This window comes from Rhinopithecus bieti, unplaced genomic scaffold, assembly GCF_001698545.2.
Source record: "Rhinopithecus bieti isolate Rb0 unplaced genomic scaffold, ASM169854v2 scaffold_23868, whole genome shotgun sequence".
NCBI classification, from domain to species: domain Eukaryota; kingdom Metazoa; phylum Chordata; class Mammalia; order Primates; family Cercopithecidae; genus Rhinopithecus; species Rhinopithecus bieti.
The window spans coordinates 650,628-670,913 of NW_016811202.1; the positions used below are offsets into that span (position 1 = coordinate 650,628).

The following is a 20,286-nucleotide window of genomic DNA, read 5'->3' on the forward strand; positions in this document are numbered from 1 at the left end:
ACAATAAAATTGCATTTCATCACAACACAAAGGAAGACATTCTAAAATTAGAAAGACTGACATGATTCCCGCACCTCTAGAAGCATCCAAACATTTTGCAATGATAGGATTTAGAGTCCATGTTACCCAAAGAAGAGAGAGCTACTAACCCTCCCAGAGAGTCCTACCAGATCTGAGATCTATGAGACCAAGTATTGGGTCTTGTTTAAGACTCTATCCCCAGAGTCCAGCACAGCAAATGCCAATATTTACTAAATAAATCAATGAATGAAATAAAAGATAACTATAAATATTAAATGAAATAATGTTTATGAGTCCCTTAAAAGCTGCAAAGTGTTGTATACATAGTCATTATGCTGACAATTGACCTCTACTTTGACTGTCTGTGATTCAAGAATGGAATGAATTTAGCAAGGGCTTACAGAGCCAAAGCCATCTGATAAGCCAAGGCTACCATTTAGTAAGGTATCCCTGGAGAGATTGTGGGCTCACATGAGTTAGAAGTGATAGCTTCACTCAGGGGTTGGATCACTCAATCCTATTACATGATAAATAAAAAGGTCACTTAGCCTATCTGGTCAATGTTTCCTTACTATAGAACTGGACAAATAAAAACAAGGTGAGCCTAGAGCCCTAAAGTCTTCTGCCAGTCTTGGACAAAGACGCTGGATTGGAAAAAAAACATTTCTTGCACTGGCTTGAACTGTGTGGTATCATCTTATCTTCATCCTGTTATTGGGAACACTGCTGGACAGATGTGGAGACTGTTGGAAGATTTTAACAAATGCACTAAAGCAAAGGGTAAGATTTGAATCCTATTTTTTTGACTACTAATCGACTGCTCTTTCCATAAAACTTTGTGTTCTGATTTATAATTTTTAAATGTCCATGACAAATAAACATGACAGACTAAGTGTTTCTTCAACAATCTCTTTTGAGAGAGAAGACTATGGAGATTTGAACTGCTATGGTCTGAATGTTTGTGTCCCTCACAAGTTATATGTTGAAAATCTAATCACTAATGTTATTAGGAGGTGGGGCTTTGGAAGGTGATTACATCATGAGGGTTCTGCCCATGAGTTCATCCATATGTGATGGAGTTCCCTCTGGAACATCTCACAAAAACCACAGACCCTCATTTGCAACACCTTCACTGAATGCTCAGGTTAAGATCTTCTTCTACGATCTTACAAAGTGTACTTTTTTCTATACCAGACCAGGAACTATTTGAGGGCAAAGATAGCATTATTTACTTCTGATTTCCAGAGTAAAAGCCTCTGGGAATACCAGTAAAGGTATGATTAATAAACAAATCTATAAGTCTCTTAATCCTACTCCCAGAACACAAATTCCTTCAATAACATGGTCTTATCATTTAGATGCATCCACTGATGGGTAACTCACCATTTTGTGAGACAGGCCATACCCTTACTGACAGCTTTCATTTTTCCATATCCTGAGCCAAAATCTAAAACCCCTGTCGCCTTCAGTAGTTTGCACGAGCTATATTCTCTGTATAATAAGTTCTGAAAGAGATGATAAGGTACTAACTTTCAGAGGATTCTTCAGAGCCAGTCAGGACCCACGATAAGGAGACATAACCATCTCAAAGAAAAAGGGTTTATTCTTTACAGTGTTGGGAATGTCAAAGTTCAACTCTTTTCCTCTTTAAGGAAACTGAAGCTTACTAGTGTTTTAGATGCAGAATAAGAAGGCACCCTTATGAAATCTACCAGTAACAGGAAGAGGTAGCTGGTCATGCAATATAAGAGGTAAAGAAATTAGAGCCCAAGATATAGCCCAATTTCACCTCCACCTATGATGTCTCTGAACCCTGGGCAAGAAGCTTAACTTTTTTTTTGTTCAGGTATCGGAGAAAAGAACCTGATATAATAGAAAGGGCATTGATATTGGTGCTAGGAATATTCAAATTCAAAACACTGCTTTGCTGTTTTATGGCTTACTACTCTTGGACAAGTTATTAACATCTATAAACCTCAGTTTCCTCATCTGTAAAATATGGATAAAAAACCCTACCTCACAATGAGATACTGTTCATGAAAGTGCTTAGTACAAAATAAAGCACAATACAAATATTATATACAACCACTCTTACTATTTTGAAAAACAATTTTCATGAGCTGGAATGATGGGCTAAAACAATAAAATGAGACTTATTGAAGATAGTGAAAAGTTCTGTATTTCCAGTTTAATGCAAGCTATGTAAAAAAAAAAAAATCAGAAATTTTAGTTGACTGCAAACTTACTAGGAGTCAAAGCACACGCCCTAAAAGATAAAACAAGAATGAAATCATTAAGCTGTGTTGAGTTTAGAAAGAGTCCCACTCTCTCTGTAGTGGTCAGATCTCAAATGAAACATCTAGTTCTGCACATTGCATTTTAAGAGAACATAAACAAACAAGGAGTTATGCAGGAGGATGAGCAGAATAAGGAAAGATCTGGGATATAAAATGACTTAAGGACCTAGATGTTTGACTCAGGCAGATGGGCTGGTAGGTTTCCCTTAGGCAAAACAAACAGTAATAGGATCAACTGTTACAAGCTACACGGTGGTAGAGTTCAGCCTAATACAGAAGGATTTCCCAGCAATAAAGGTGTCTAGCATTACACAGGGTCACCTACAGAGAGCTCAGCATCACAGAAGACTCTTAAATGGAGGCAGTTCTGAGTGCTGGCACTGCCCTCTTCTCTGACAGTCCACCAATCAGTCCCAAAGGCCCTATCCCTCTGATGGGACCCACCACTCCATACCTGTCCAAGTAATTCACAATGTTTGGGTTCTTGTTTTCCCTCATGACCAGGATCTCATTAATAATCAGCTCTTTCTTGGGCTGCTGCTGAAGATTCATCTGCTTAATGGCCACCTGAAATCAGAGTATATTCAATGTGCAACCGTAGTCATTCCCATTTATTGAGCACCTACTAAGTACCAGACCTTAAGTACTCAGGAAACAAAGATGAGTAAGATACAGTCTTAGCCCTCGAGTAATTCACAATTTGTCTAGGTAGACCAGTGGTCTTCAAAGTGAGGTCTCAAGCCAGCATTACCATCATCTGGGAGCTTGTTGGAAATAAAAACCTGGGGTCTCACCCCAAATCTACTAAATCAGAAACTATGTGATGTAATAAGTCCTCCAGGTCACTGTGATATACACCAAAGTTTCAGAATCAAACTTTGGTGTAGAAAAATACTTTTAAAAAGTCACAACAGAAAAGAGATGCTATAACAGAGGTTCATACAAAATGCTAGCAAAACACAAAATATGGCAAAAGCCAAGAACTCTTTCAATCTGGCCAAGTATAGGGACTTCATAAAGGGAGAAGTGACTTTCTGAACCTGGTGTAGAAAGATAAATCAGAGTTGACCAGGTCAAGAAAGAATAGAAAAGGAGGATGAGAGCTCTATCTACAGAAATAAAAACAAATTTCCAGACAACATGAATATAAGGTATACTTTAGTTTCTAAGGTACTTGGTATCAATTCCTTCTATATGTAAGGTACTATTATAAGGTGTTCTCAAATTTGTTATTTCATTTAATCTTCAAAGACACCTTGTGTGCTAAATATTACTAATGATTCAACAGATGGGGAAACTGTGTTTCAGAGAGGATGTGACTTGCATACATAGCCATTCAACAGCAAAATCAGGATTAGAACCCTCAAAAGGGATGCCAAGTTATCCTGTACATGTAGCCAGATTAATTTTCCCCCACAGTACACATTTGATAACCTTGTTCAAAAACTTACATGGCTCCTGGTTGCCTAGAAATGTTTCTCAGTACAACATTCAAAGTTCTCATGATCTGGCCCCTACTTTACCTCCAACTCTATTCCTTCATAGAGGAGTGTTCATGGAGAACACTCCATGTTCTCCCTGGTATCTAGTTCCCCTTCCTTTGTTCACAATCTTCTCTTCATCTGGAACAGCCTGTATCATTTCCATATATTCAAAAGCTACTTAAGCTTTGTATCAAGCCAAAGGAAACTTCATTCTCCAAACCCAATATGCCTTTTCCCTTCTTTAAAGCCCTATAAGATCATATTTATCCCTCTTTTATGGAACTTACAACTTGCTATCATGTATAATGATTAGTTAGGGGTAGGGTATCAAGAAGTTTGAGGGCTTGACTGAAAGCCCAGAACCCCAATGCCAAACACAAGCCTTTACACACATAGAGTTGGTGCTCAAGAAATGTCTGTAGAAAGGAAGAGGGCAAGCGAGAAGTCAATAGGTTGGTAAGTACTTTGTTTTTAAATAAAAACAACAAAAAAAATGGCAATGGGCTCCTCTATACCATAGGAGTATACTTTAAATTATTTTCTAAGTGTTCATTCTCTAGAGATATTTTGCCTTTTTCCTGCTTAGTGGACAAGAACACGAACATCTAATAGAACGAAGTTGTCTTTCTAGAAGCAGCAAGAAGTATAAAGAAGGAATGATTCAAACTTTTATGTGACAAATCCCTGACTCTATTATTTCTTCAAGTCAAGAATGGACAGTCTTTTGCAGAGACCAAGTTAATCATTAAGAATAGAAGTAATTCCGTAAAAAAATCTGACCACCTCCATTCCCTACCTCAAGTAAGGAAAAATTGCTTTGGAGTGGAGTTTCCTGTTAGGTCAGGCTTCTGGTCTGGTGGCAGCTGTCTATAACAGCTGAGCATTAGTTTTTCCTAACGTTTGAAAAGCAACATGTTGATCTAAAGATATTAAGTATAGTTAGCCCTTATAACACACATTAAGGACTGGAGCCAGAAGAATGTCTTTTGAGTTACTCATGCCATCTTGGAAGATGGGACACTGCTTATGAACCTCACAGTGGTCACTGCTGGCAGCAGCAAGGAAGGAGAGGCATAAAGAGGCTAACATGGAGGCTGGGGCAGGACATGGGAGTCCTTTTCTTTTTTCTTTTCCTTTTGAGACAGAGTCTCGCTCTGTTGCCTAGGCTGGAGTGCAATGGCAATCTGCTCACAGCAACCTCCGCCTCCCGGGTTCAAGCGATTCTCCTGCCTCAGCCTCCCGTGTAGCTGGGATTACAGGGATCCACCATCACGCCTGGCTAATTTTGGTATTTTTAGTAGAAACAGGGTTTCACCATGTTGGCCAGGCTGGTCTCGAACTCCTGACCTCATAATCTGCCTGCCTCGGCCTCCCAAAGTGCTGGGATTACAGGCGTGAGCCATTGTGCCCGGCCGGGAGCCCTTTTCAATAGCTACTAACTATGGGCTAGGCTGTGTCCTTCATCTATCAGACCCCACCTATATAGGCTAGGATATAGCATTCCTATAACAGAAAAAGAACTAGACTTGAGATCTGAGAACTTAAGCTCAGGACCTGTCACTTACTGACCTTGACCAATCACAAGCTCTCTGAGCCTCAGTCTCTTCATTAATACATTGAAGATAATCTCAACCTTGATTCCCCTCTTCTCAGGATTGTTTTGAATACCAAGTGAGACAATGGCAAATGCATTACTCACATATAAGTAAATAAGCAATAAAGTTAGACAATAATGAAAATGGTAATCATAGTAATAATAGCATTTAATAAGTACTTGGCACAGCAACCACTCTCCCACCACTACTGTTTATCAAATACCAACTGTGTGCCAGGCTCTGTGCTAGATGCCCTACTTATATTATCACAGTAAAACCTAACAGCCCTGCAAAGTAAGAATCATGATCTGCATTTTCAGGTATTGAGGCGAAGACTCATAAGAAAATTCTAAGGTCATAATCAATACCCACAGGTCCATGTGACTCCAAAGGCTCTTCCAGTCTGTTCTTTCTATTATACACATTCTCTCTAAAAACACACTTGAAAAATAATTGTTGATCTGTAACTGGAAGACTTCCCAGTACCAACATTCTTCCTATATGTGAGACAATAGGTCTGCCCTTCTCAGCTGGATAACCCCCAATAAGCATGCACTCACAAAGACCGCACTCACAAAGACCGAGAGCATCCTGCTGACTCCACTAAAGATTTATTCTCCCTGGGGCAGGAAATGAAGCCTTCCTGACCACACTGCATTAGCCACCCTGATGGACTCCCTTTCATTCATAGTTTTGTAACCACAAGGCAGGCATACAATGATATTTAAATTTCTCTTTCCTCTGGCCAGCTTCTCACACAGCCAGCCTCCAGGCCTTTCAGGAACCACCATCATCACCTACCTGCCTCCCATCAAGGACTGTGAGGCCTGAGAGGCCAGAAACATGACAAGGGACTCTAGTATCTAACCTCAGCTCTGTTGTGCTCTTGCGGCCCAAAACACACAGGATTAGGCGTCAAAGATTCTAAACCAGTCCCTGCTAATCGCTGACAGTACAACTTTGCAAAAAAGTTATTATACACCCTGAGCCTCAAATTCCTCAGCAGTAAAGAAAAAATAGTATTACCTACCCCATAGAGTTCTTTTCAGGATTGGTATAACCTTCTTTATTTTAATCTCTGCATCATATTCACCATCATTAAAATGTCATGATAATACTATCCTTCTTTCCTCACCATTATTTTTACTTTAAGGCAGATTTCTGTCAATATTACAAGGCTTTTATATGTACACAAAGGAAATTGCGGTCTCTTACATTTACACATGATTTTAATGTCTGTGAACTTTCACAGAATTCTTAGCATAAGGTGTGGCATAAAGCAAATGCTTTGTGGAATACATACATATACATATGAGTAAAAATGAATAAATATGAATATGTAGTTCATAAAGTTTATAATGCATTTTCACATGTATTGCTGTACTGAATTCTTTCAACACTTTTGTGGACATTTTATCATGCACATTTTATAAATATATAAAATTCAGGCTCAGAGAGGTCAGATGACTTGCCCAAGGATATATAAGTAGCTAAAGGCTCATAAGCATCTAGTTCTTTGGATTCTCACGTCAAAGAACAATGAATAAATCTTTAACCATAATAATGATTTTTAAAACTTGGCCTACCCTAGGTGGAGCCTTAATATTTGGCTTTAACACTTGCAAAAACTCACGAGAGCCTAGTGAGATACATGCTACCGCTATTAACCATGACTTCTCCAGGATGCCACGTGGTTTCAACCACCAAAAATATAGAAGCACGTGTCTAGCAGCCTCCCTTACAGAACCCCAACTCTATTTTCATTGGAAGAGGAGGTGCCTCTCTCAATTGCTGTGTCCCGGTACTCTCTGAAGAAATAACTTCTCTGGGGCAGCTGCTATCCAGTTCACTGGCTGACACTCCTACTCTGCAACCAAATATTAGAATGCAAGGAAACCTCAAGTACTCTATATTCCCTTCTTAACTTCCTTCTACTGAATATAAGACCTTGGGTCAGCAGGCTTTAGCTATAGTTCTCATGGCTTAATGAAATGAGAGGGACAAAAAGCTGCCTCCAAATAAATGAGGATTTCACTGTTCAGTGGAAAGTAAAGGTAGCACCAGTAGATTAGGAGTCAAGAGACATGGTTTAAATCTCCTGTAGATCAGATTTCTCCCCCAAGCCCCAGACCTGTATAAGCAACTATCCACGTAGCAATCAGGCAGTATCCAATTTCCTTTTCCTTTCTCCTTGAATAATATCACCCACTTGTAAACAATGTTCACATTCAGTCAATCATCTAATTCTGTCGAACCTACCTGCTAAGTATCTCTCAAATCCATCCACTTCCCTCCATCTAACTATTTCACCTTAGTCCAAACCTTAGGTTTCATCATGTTAGCCTGCTATTTGGCTCTTGTATGCTACAGTAAGAAACTAGAAATGTTCCAGCTGGGCGCAGTGGCTCACGCCTGTAATCCCAGCACTTTGGGAGGCCGAGGCAGGAAGATCACCTGAGGTCAGGAATTTGAGAGCAGCCTGGCCAACATGGTGAAACCCCATCTCTACTAAAAAATACAAAAATTAGCCAGGCATGGTGGCAGGTGCCTGTAATCCCAGCTACTCAGGAGACTGAGGCTGGAGAATTGCTTGAACCCAGGAGGCGGAGGTTGCAGTGAGCAGAGATCACGCCACTGCACTCCAGCCTGGATGACAGAGTGAGTCAACCCCATCTCAATTAAAAAAAAAAAAAAAAAGAAATTAGAAATGTTCCTATTGACCTAACAAGGGCTAAAAATTAATCCCAAATTAAAAGAAACAGAACTAAAGGGCAACAGTGGGTGGTAGATACTCACCTCCTGTCCTGTGGCCACATCCATTGCAGTGTACACGGTGCCTGACGCACTGAACAGTAAGGTGGCGGAGAAAGAAGGAAAAAAAATAGTGTTCAATGAAGTGATATTTGTCAAATGCAGTTCTACACACAATCTGTGAGTGTCAAAAACAACAGCAGTAAAAATAATCCTCTCCCTGCATCATCCATTCTCATACTTAAGAAGACATTAAGTGGTAGTAAAGAGAATGTAGGCTCTAGTGCCCAAGAGACCCGAATTCCAACCTGCTACTTCTACCTAGTACCTACTAGGTAGGATCTTAAGAAAGTTATTTAACTTCTCTGAGCTTCACTTTCCTCATTTGTAAAGTGGACATAAGAGAATATAAGATAATTTAAATTGATTAGTTCATGTAAAGTACTTAGCCAATTGCATAACATATAACGGATGTTCAATATATATTAATTTCCTGTTCCTGCTTGCTTCTCTCTTCGCCTCCATCACCCTTGGCAAGTGGCTCTAATTTCTTCTGGCTTCAAACTCTTCATCTATAAAAGGGATAAGATTAGATCTATGATTTTCAACTAGGGGGTGAGAGGTGAGGAGAAAGGGGTCCTGGGGAGAATTTCAGAATGTATTTGGGGGTGAGCCAGCATGTCTTATATATTTATCAAAAGCATTATGAACTTTTGGGGTGTCAGTAATATTCTTTTCTTAATCTGGGTACTGGTTACATGGGCGTGTTCACTTTTTGAAAATTCATTGAGTTGTATACTTATATATGCTACCTTTAGTGAAAATTTCCATTAAAAAACTATAAATAGTAAAAAACTATAAAAACTTGAAGAACCACACTGAATAATCTAATCTCAAAGTTCCCTTCCCGCTCTAATATTATAGGATACACTTTGATCCTTTAAAATAAAATAATGGTTTTCAATCATTTATTCCATCAATAGGATATGCAAATTTTGTTTTCTGTAGTTTGTATTATAAAAGTGGTTTTTAGTTTTCATTTTTCAAACACAAAATGATATGAAATATACTCTTTCAAACATATATGTTCCCAGAAGATCTGAGGGTACCTCTGCCCCACCCCCAAGGTAAGAATGACCCCACTAGACACGTGTGTACACATATGTATGTAATTATACACACATTCATATATACAGACAGAGAAGGGGGGAAGAAATGCAGAAATAATGCTAGCAAAGTAATAATTCATTCAAAATAACTAAATCCATTCAAAATAACTAAAACCCTCATTTTATGCTTGGAACCATAAACCCTGTGTATTTACAGGTAAGTAATTTGTAAAACATATTTGTACCTATACATGCCATATGTTGGGTACACACGATGCAATTTGAAGAAAATTAAAATTCTGCTCTATTACAAGACTGCTTCCTAGGCAAGCCCTGAGATTATAATTCTTGGAGAAGTCAGGTCAATCCAGGGGGAAATGTCATGTGTAAGCATGCCTTGCAGCTAGAAACCATGGTCACCAGCTCCCTAACCATCACTCTCTAGTTGGGACCCTAGCTACATTCCTGGAAACTGTGATTATAACATATTGGCTATCAAATAAGGATTGGATGGCTTGCATAGGCAGTTATTTCTTCGCTGCCTGATTATCCTGCCCCTAGCTATCTTCTGTTATAAAGCTGGTATCTGTCTTCCTAACCCCATCCTTTCCTGATCCTACTAGATGTACTATTCTTAAAGGGCAAACATGCCCAAGCCTCAGGGCACTGGACATTTAGGGACTGTCTCCATGATTACAAAGTTCTAAAAAGCTACTCAGGCCCACTGGTTAATACCTATTTCTAACTTGAATAGACATATAATTAGACTATGAATTCCAAGTCCAAAAGAATAATAATCTTCAGGTCTTTAAGGAGAAATAAAAGCAAGCAAAAATTATAGTATTACCAATTCATCATATTGGTGTGGCATTTATATTTTTAAAATTATGCAGTGTGGAAACATGAGCATAGGTGCTTAATAAATATTTCATTCTTCCTTTAGCACTAACAGACCTGTCAAGTAAGCAAGGAAAGAACACTGTGCAGATGTTGCCTATTTATAGGTCTCGTACATCAGTAACTAAAAAACAAAACAAAAAAAAAGTCACAAAAGTTCTGGAGTTTTGTAAAAGGCCCTCAATTTACAATCTGTCTTCCTTAAATTTACAGGAAGAAACTCCAGTCCAGAGAAGAAACGTGACTTGCCTATGCTTGTCCATGTACATTTCTGCTATATTCTTAATATCTCAATTTCACTACCTAAAGGAAATACCATCCCACATTACTCTGAGGTAAGCAAAATATTTTCTTTCTCAAGGTGTTAAATACCTTACACCAGTTCAGACTCACAAAAGCATGTCTAGTCTGAAAAACACTGCAACCAGAAAAAAAATGAGATCCACTCAAGCCCAGAGTTGTTTTGAGGATTAAACAATAAATGCAAATAACAGATGTGAACTGTAGAATGCTGTATAAACATAACCTCCCTATATTATGCAATCTTTTATCTTATTTTCAGAAATTCTTGGGTGTATAATTAAAAAAAAAAAAAAAAGAAAATTTCAATGACATCATTAGCAACAAAGCTTTCATTCCACTAACACTGAGAGCCAGACATTTTATTTTCAGTTTCTTTTATCTCTTTTGGTGGGTCTTTAGAAATCTCATTATTTTATTTTTTATAGAGAGGTATAACTTAATTTGCACAAATCTTAAGTGTACAACTGATTTTTATATATCTACACACCTATGTGTTCACTATCAAGATCACCCCCAAAGATTCCCTCATGACTATTCCTACTCAACATCCTCCTCCCAGAAATAACTACACTGTTCTGACTTCTATTATCATACATTAGTTTGCTTGTTCTTGAATTTCATATAAATAGAATGACATAGTATCTGCTCTTTTATATCTGGCTTCTTTCACTCAAAAAAATGGCCAAATACTTTCAAAAGACACTACAGTCATTACCCCCAAAGATTCCTTCATGCCTAATCCCACTCTACATCCTCCTCCCAGAAATAACCACTATTCTGACTTCTATTATCATATATTACTTGTGCCTATTCTTGAATTTCATATAAATCAAATGAGACAGTATCTGCTTTTTCATATCTGGCTTCTTTCACTCAAAATAACAGCCAAACACTTTAAAAACACAGGACAGTCATGTGTCACATAACGATGTTTCAGTCAACAATGGACCACATATGATGGTGGTCCCATAAGATTATGATGGAGCTGAAAAATTCCTATCACCCAGTAACACTGTAGCAGTTACAACGTCATAGCACAATTACTTTGTTTTTTAATAAATGTAATGTACAGTCTAAGTGTACAGGGTTTATAAAGTCTACAGTACTGTACACAGTAATGTCCTAGGTCTCCACATTCACTCACCACTCACTGACTCACCCAGAGCAACTTCCAGTCCTACAAGCTCCATCCATGGTAAGTGCCCTATACAAATACACCTTTTTTTTTTAACCTTTTATGCTGTATTTTTACCATACCTTTTCTATGTTTAGATATACAACTACCATTGTGTTACAACTGCCTACAGTATTCAGTACAGTAACATGCTGTACAGGCTTGTAGCCTAGGAGCAAGAGGCTACATCATATAGCCTAGGTGTGTAGTAGGCTATACTATTTAGTTTTGTGTTCACTCTATGATGCTCACATGACAAAATTGCCTAAGGATGAACTTCTCAGAACATATCCCCTTTGTTAAGCGACATATGACTATACAATTGTTTGCCTATCTTTTTCTGTTGACTTGAGGTCCTTGAAAGCACAGATTGTCTCTGAATTCATAGTGCCTAGCACACAATAGGAACTCAGTTAAGATTTGCTGAATTCATTACACTGAGGGCAGCATACAAGATACAGAGAAGGATGAATGCCAGATGGATAAATTCTGGCATCTACCTAGAAAAATAGGTCCTATCACACTAGTAGCAGGGTTTGTATTTCTGGGTCTTCCATTTTATATTAGTGCTGTTGGAGCTCAGTACTAGGACAAACAGGGTTCATCCAGAAAAGCAGAGTTATAATTTGGGAAGCTGGTTTTGTGCTAAGAAAAAAATCGTTCTCTCACTGTCACTGCAGGGATATTTTTAGCCACATGGTCAGCTAATGGCACATCTCTCATATTAAGCGCAATTCTGCCAAATCTGAAGTCATTCTAACATAACAACTCCAGATGGGTGAGGGGTGAAGTGGAGAAAGAAGAACAAGGTTTATGAGAGGCAAAATAAAAGCAAAATCATATATGCCAGCATACACACTTTAAAGTCATTTCTCCAGGGAAAGAAAATGCCCCTACTAACCCTTGTCCAATCTTCTCAAACCGTGTATATTTCTTCTTAGGATCGCCCACACTCACTATGCTTCCTTTGAAAGAAACAGAGACCATGAATCATTTTTTCCCAAATCAAGATACAAAAAAGGTCCCACATTTCCCCAAACCCTGGAGTTGGCATGGGTTAAAGAACTACCTCCAATAGCCAAAAAGCATGCTAAAGAGGCCCTCAGTTTTTCCCCCGTAAGTCTCAACCAAAAGTTTCATCACCTTGACTGCTTTGATTCACAGCAAGCTATTCCATTTCTAAACTCCTAAAAGTCATTCATGTTTTAATTAATACAATCAGTAAATATTTACTCATTTAATACGCACCAAGCCATATGTTGTGTTAGGAATGAAGAGATATGACACAGTCAAGGCAGTTCCTGCTCTCTAGAAGGTCAATTTCATGGAGGAGACAGATAAGTAAGCATAAAGTTCCATGAAAACATAATTGCTATGATAAATACCAAAGGGGTACAGAAAGAGGCACCAAAAAAAAAAAAAAAAAAAAGACTGGAAAAGCTTCAGAAAGGTAACATATGGACTGATTTCTACTTTAAGTAAAAGCCAGAGAGATAAAGTAGAGAAGATGTTTACAACAAAGAATATTTCAAGCGCAACGACATAGAGGTTTTCCATTGGGTTTTACAACTTGTATTTTAGAGATGGAGAAATTGAGGCCCACAGAAGGAAAGAAGATACTTCCCCAAGGTCACACAGCAAATTGGTGTCAGAGCTAAGATTAGGAGCTTCATTTTTAGTCTCCCGGTCCACTGTACTCTCCATTAATACCCAATTACTAGGAATTGGTACTTTTCACATATATTACCTCATTAGATTTGCAAATGAGGTAAGTATTAACATCCCTATTTTAAAATGAGAAAATGAGGTTTAGAGAACAGTAGAAAATTGCCTAAGACAAGTCAGTGGGTGGTTGAGCAGAAGCTTCAATTCAAGTGTCCTAACTCCCAGGCCAAGTCTTAATTCTGAATCATAATTCTAAATGTTATTGTTAAAAAAAAAAACAAAACAAAACTCTGGTTTAGAGAACAAGACCACATATAGGAGTAAACAGATGACTAGGTAAGTGGCTTTTCTTACTTTGTCATTTTATGAGGGATCCAGAAAAGGGCAATTTTTAAAACAGTGAAAATTTGTTTTAAAGTCATATAGGAATTAATCAGGAAGAACTAGAGAACCAGAAAGCAATGCCAGTTTGCAGACATCGCCATATCAGTCACATTGAATCCTTTTTGGAAGTAAGTAGACACAGTGAATAAATTAAAGCCCTTGTCAAATGATTCTTCCAAGCCCACAGAGCAACCTAGTTCTTCCTTCTAATATGAATTCTCCTGCAGTTTACTGAAACACAGAAATAAGCTACCCTAACATACGCCCATTTCTGGCAGCTAAAGAAAAGTAAAATGGAAGTTTCCACTTGACAGCAAGAGGCAGTATGCTCTACTTACAGGAACAAAAACTGTGTTCTAACCTCAGCCCTGTCACTTTTTAGCTGTGTGATTTGGGGCAGGATATTTAGCCTCCCTGAGCCTCAGATTATCTTAATAGCAAAAATTAGGATCACAACACTTTTCTTCACAGGGTTAATAAGAGAATTAAATTTTTAAAAAATCAAGAAAATATTTTGCTTGTCATTTGATACATAAAATGTTAACTTCCCTTCCCTCTTTTCCTACAACCAAGATGGCAGATCTGTCTTCTCCTAGATCAATGGCAAAACATCAATAATCAATCACAGCGCCCTTTTCCACTAGGTCCTCAGTCTTTCTCAAACATGGCATTCTAGTCAATTCATTAGAGAAAAACTATTTGTCATCTCTATAATACATGCCTAGGGGTGAGGAGTACCCTGCCCTCAAAGTGAGCTATCTACACTCTCTCACCACATCCCCATCCTAACATAGTATCCAACCAGGGCTGTGAGACAGGGAACATAGGTGCAGAGGCAGGGTGGAGAGCAGTCTGAGGCTAAGGTACCAAGCATGGCCAGCCAGCTGCATGGACCAAGCCTACGACCAGGAAATCTCTGTGCTTGACCAGTCATAAAGCAAAGAAAGGTTCAGAAAGCGACAAATTCCTTACGTAATTTCTCCAAGATCTCCTCATCAGACATTTTAGGCTTCTTCTTCTGCTTCTCAGTATTCCGGGTCAAAGCATCTGGTGGAGTGGTGTTATTTTCAGTAGGTGAAATGGGAGATGTAGCCACGTCCCGAGTTGAAGTGACAGGAAGTGGTTCAATCACAGACCGTGTGTATACCTGCATTATTAGGGCAAAATTTTGGCAAGACCAGCTTTTGTTAGCACAGGGGAACCTCTCCTAGATGTGAGGTTAGAACATCCACAGAGCAAACCCCAATAAATTCATCCTTTCTCCTATGTCAAAATCTGTATTACTCCTCCTTTGTGTCCAAGCCCATCCATTCTGGGTAAAATGGCCTTCCGTACTCTCACTGTAAACAAAAGAAGTGAGTCTCAGCACTAAAGATATTCAATAGAGGCTAGACAACTATCAAAAGAAATTAGTTAAAGACAATTCTATTAGATAAGGATCCCCTTCATCTATAATATTTTATGCTTCCCCAAGCTAAAAGAAATATCCTGTATTCCCACAGCACTTTGCATTACTAGCACAACACCAACTTCTATTGAGTTATTCCCTCCTTACATCCTGAACCCTTGCAGGGAAGGAACTACTTTTGTTGTTCATCAAGAGGCAGTAGAGTGTGGTGATTTAGAACATAGACTCTGGAACCTGATTGCCTGAACTAAAATCCCAACTCTTATTCTTACCTTCTGCCTGACTTTGGGCAGGTTACTTAACTTCTCTGTGTTTCAGTTTCCTCATCTATAACGTGGTGATAATAATGATACTTATCTTTGGGGTTGCTGTAGGAGTAAACTGATTAATATGTTAGGTAATCAGAATCATCCCCAGCAGACATTAAGCACTCAAACTTTACCTTTTAAAAATATTAAATGTCCTATTCATTCATTTATATAACATTTACTGAGAATCTACTTGTTGCCTCACCCTCTACAAAATGCTGCCCCATCCTCTCATTCTCATAAAGGAGGTGAGAAAATCATAACTACAAGGCAGAAAGTGATACACGTTATAAAAAAATGAGCAAGCTATATACTACTGAGGTACAGAAGTGATCATAAGTTATACTTTTTCCTAGGAGATGCTTCAACGTATTTATCAGATTTTATCATAAAAATATCACAATTATCTTTTGGATAGTCCATAAACTGTAAAAGGACAGGGAATGTGGGTCATTCATCCCTGAGTTTCTCCATCTAACCATTTACTGAAAAAAAGCAAGCATTCAGGTAAATATTTGATGGAATAAATAAACAAACAGGATCCTGCAGCTGGATCCTGAAGGACGGATAGGTTTCTACAAAGAACAGAGGATCATTTATCTATGATGATCATTTATCTGGATGATGCAAAGCCATTTGCAGCAGTGGGACTCAAACCCATGGCTCCACAGAGACTAAAGCCTACTAAATCCTGCACCTTGGACTGCTTGACCACGCTACCTTTTGACTGGAGAGGCTTTTAAAAAATAGGTGGAAATGGGAGAGAACTTTCCAGTAGTGGGAACAGCAATAAGCCAAGACACTGAGATCAGAGGTGATGGTTTCTTTCCTGATTACTACTCTAGTATAACGATTTCTCAATTTTCTATTCTTGTACCTGTAGACAAACTATATCCCAGGTATCTAAACCTATACTTTCATGCCTTATCCTCTTTTGCCTGTCTTGACATGTCTCTTTGAAGACAGAAACTTTGCCTTTTCCTTCTCTAATAGTCTCCTTCTCTGGCTCCTAGCACAGGTTTGTACACACAAAAATACCACTGTGCTATGGTGGAAAACAACCTGGAGTTGGGGTTAATTACCTGCTTTCAAATCCTGGCTCTTTAGTTTACTAAGAGATTGGGCAGATCAATTCACCTCTCCAAATCTCAGATGCTTCTTCTATAAATTAGGAATTAACAATACCCTTTTAGAAAGAAATGCTATGAAGATCAATTAATTAATTAATTAATTCAATATTTACTGTCCTCTGATATTTACCCACCTCTGCAGGTGCCAAGAACTATGTTAAACACTAGAAATACATATATATAGATTTCCTCTACTTTTTGAGGTGTTCATGGTTTAGTGGGGAAAAAAAATGTTTTAAATGAACATGCCTACAAATAAAAAAAAACATATCAGTGTTAACAACTCTCCCATTTTGAAGCCCATTTTCCCTTAAGGTAACTTTGTGACCTACAGAGAAGATGATTCCACAGATTCTGTTTATAAGTTCTCATCTTAAAAGGTCATATAATTCCTTTGGATTTCCTCCACAGCATCTCCAATAGTCACTCAGCCAATTTCTGTTTGAACACCTCCCTGAATGCTGTATTCCAGAGGTAGCCCTTTTTTATTTATTTATTTATTTTTCAAGATCACAGAAGTGCTAGATGGTTCCTTCATTATGGACCTAAACAAAGAAACACTAGTAGAGTATCATCTGATGGCAGGTCAGTGCTCAGTGATGAAAAATTAAGTAAAAGGCACAGAGACTAGATTTTTCAAAGCAAGGGTAAAGGGACTATGGCTATTCTCAGATGCAGGAACCTCAAAGAAAGTTAAATAGAAATCATTGCCAACATCCGGCATCAAAATGTACTCCTGATGCCCAGTATATTAATAGCGCTAATGTATTTATAAATTCTCTTGGGTCTTTCAGTATTATCGATAATACTCTAAGAGGCTGAGTGCTGCATATTTAACAGAGAAGAAAAGATCTGTAGCAAGACAATTTGTTGCTTCCCTGGAGACTGGAATAATTTGTTTGTCCTGCACTAATCCTGTATATCTTCCTGTCCCTGCATCAATCCTGTATATCTTCCTGTCCTATCTGTGGAGAACAGGCTAAGCAAACCAAGACTGGATTAGTATAAACATCAATTACATAGGACACTTTGGGACTATCTGCAAACCGATGATAAATAAATACACCATTTTTTGTCTTTAATCATACAGAAAGTACCTTTAGTCAAGGTAGTTCAGTGATTTCACCAGCTCCAAAATCTAAGGACCTCTACCAGAATATTAAATTTCTAGGTCTTAGCACCAACTCCTCCCTCTCCCCACTTACTCTAATAAATCACAAAACTGTCCAGGTCCCAAAGACTCACAGATTTTGTGTGCTCTGGGCGTGGAGCAATCACTGGCGGTGGGGTAGCATCATCATCATCATCATCCTCATCTTCTGAAACTGGTGGCACTGCAGGAGTCTCAGACACAGCCTTCACATTCTGTGCAAAGAAGAAAAGCAAGATGCATCTGGTCCAGCTGCCATGGAACTTAACTATCAGGATCACCAAACCCCCCAGGGAGAAATCCCAACCTGATACGCCTTCTGAAATCCACATTAGCCTCCAAGCTCTCACCTCCGTGTAGCTAGTCTCAGAAACTCAATCTGTTTCTCCCTCTTCTCTTAGCCATCACTATCCACTCAGTCCCTTGGAGCTTCCTTCTCCCACCCAAAGCCTAACTGTGAATGGGAAGCTAGCTTACAGCTTTTCTACCTGCCTCTCCCCCAACCCTACCCCTGAAGACAAGCTCACAGTACCTTCTTATTCTATGAATTTTGCTCTCCATGCTGAATAGGAAATAAAGTATGAAATGTAGGGAAGGGATCAAAAGTTTCTAATTTTTCAAAATTCATCGTTATAATTTCTTACTCTCTCCTGATATGGTAAATGGCAGTCTAAACAGGCTTTTGACTGTCCTTTTCCTCTCTTAGCAAAAATCTCCTGGACCCATTACATCACCAGGGGTCCTCACCTCAACCTGAAGATAAAGAACATTAGCATCAGGATCATGTTGTCTAAAGAGAACAATGAATTTCTCCCCAGACTGGATACTATTTCCCTAAGCTTCTGCCCTACCCTGGAATGGAACTTAACACTAATTAGATCTGCTCACAATCTGTGACAACCTGATTTCCCCATGCAAACTGTAACAGAGCTGGGCCAAGAGTGGCAGGTTTTAGGGCAGGTCCAGGCAAAAATAGCATACCATTACTGTTTATTACACAGAATTAAGAGACAAAGTGCCTCCAAAACATGAGATTTTTGACAGAGATCAAATGATTCTATCATTTGGTCAGCAAAGAACTAGAGAGGCAATGGGGATCTTTTAATATATACTACATAATTCAATAGTTTCAGGTATTTTCAGAGCACCTACTTTGTGCTCAGTAAGACTGTGATAGATATTGTTGACATAAATGTACAAAGATGAAAAAGATGGTCCATGTCCTAAAGTAGTGACCATCTGGTATAGGAGATAGACAGAGGATGAGAGCCCCTCCTGCCTGACACCTGGAGCCTCCTAAGAGGAAGGTCAAGAGTCAGAATAACGGGATAAATGGAAGAACTAAGGAATAATATACTAGAGCTACTGACTGTGGGAGACTGTCTTTTACCACATTTGACATACAAAAGTAGGAAAAACTGGCACTCTCATAGACTTTAATAGGGCCTCCAGCACAAAGCATAACTTAAAAACTGACAGTGCTGGGCATATATAAGCAGTTGTGGTGACCACAGGTAATAAATCTGTCCTCTTGGTTTGAAGTTTAATCACCTGAGGAATGTGAAGGAAGAGGAGTGTTATAATTTGAGGGATGACCTTAAATCGTTTTCAGTTCCAAAACTCAATAGAGGTTCTTTCCCTGTCAAAATATGTATTTCGATATTTTTCTGCTCTAATTTATTTTCTCCCCACTAGTCAACAAAATTTAACTAAAAACCTAACGTGGGAATAAAGTTGACTCAGCAAGGCTCTTCATCATCAGGTAGCCCTGGAGCTCCCCTGATGTATACTATAAACACTAGGTTTATTTGCTTTATAAAACTGTAGAGAAGGGGATTTCATCACCTTCCTCAGTAAAAGATTCTGTCTTCCATAGGTGATAGCTTTGGGCAGTGATATTAACATCTGTCAGAGAGAGAAAGGTCTAGGTTATTACCTGGATTTTTACTTGTTAGCCCTGTGTCCTTGGGCAAGGGTCTAAGTTAAGTCTCACATTTTTAATATATAAAATAGGGATAATGACTACAGCTTTCTGCCTACCTCAGAGGGCCATTAAATGGATGAAATGAGGCAAAGTGAACATAAAATCACTGAAAATGGTAAAGAGCTAGAAAGATGTAAGGAATCAAATTATCATTATGTCTAATAATCACAAATCTCTGTTTCAAACAAAAGCCACACATTCCACAATTCATCATCCATCTACCCATCTAGCCATCCATCCATCCATTCACTGTGTGCCAGGCTCCATTCTAGGCTCTGGGGCTACATAAAGAATAAAACAGATAAAGCCTCTGGTTCTATAACTTACATTCTAGAAGAGACTAAAGTAAAAAACAATCACCAAAGTGTCTGCTCCACATAGGAGCAGAGATTGGTTGAGGGGGTGGGGAGATACTATTTTAGATACCATAGGCATGGGCAAGCCTCTCTAATGAGATGTCATATAACAGTGACCTGAATGAATTAAGGGAGCAAGCCATGGGGCTGAGAAAAGGATATTCCTGGCAGATGGAAGAAGTTAAAGACTCTGAGACAGAAACATGCTTGGTGTGTTCCCACAACCCTTAGGAATTCTACCTATGTGGCTGTAACAAAGTCAGTAAGCGG

General features: G+C 38.7%; 1 protein-coding gene across 8 annotated transcripts in view; it reads right to left on the reverse strand.

The window, feature by feature from the left end:
* Nucleotides 1–20,286, reverse strand: part of PAK1 (p21 (RAC1) activated kinase 1) — a 154,320-nt gene that overhangs the window by 13,869 nt on the left and 120,165 nt on the right. For 7 of the 8 annotated variants that reach the window (XM_017893570.1, XM_017893573.1, XM_017893571.1 and 4 more), the window contains 5 exons: nucleotides 17,772–17,891; nucleotides 14,653–14,827; nucleotides 12,533–12,596; nucleotides 8,194–8,242; nucleotides 2,773–2,885 (listed from right to left, as the gene is read on the reverse strand). In XM_017893570.1, coding sequence (XP_017749059.1) covers nucleotides 2,773–2,885; nucleotides 8,194–8,242; nucleotides 12,533–12,596; nucleotides 14,653–14,827; nucleotides 17,772–17,891 — 521 coding nt within the window. Of the gene's footprint in view, nucleotides 1–2,772; nucleotides 2,886–8,193; nucleotides 8,243–12,532; nucleotides 12,597–14,652; nucleotides 14,828–17,771; nucleotides 17,892–19,521; nucleotides 19,582–20,286 lie in introns of all 8 variants that reach the window. The other variant, XM_017893574.1, reaches the window with a different exon arrangement.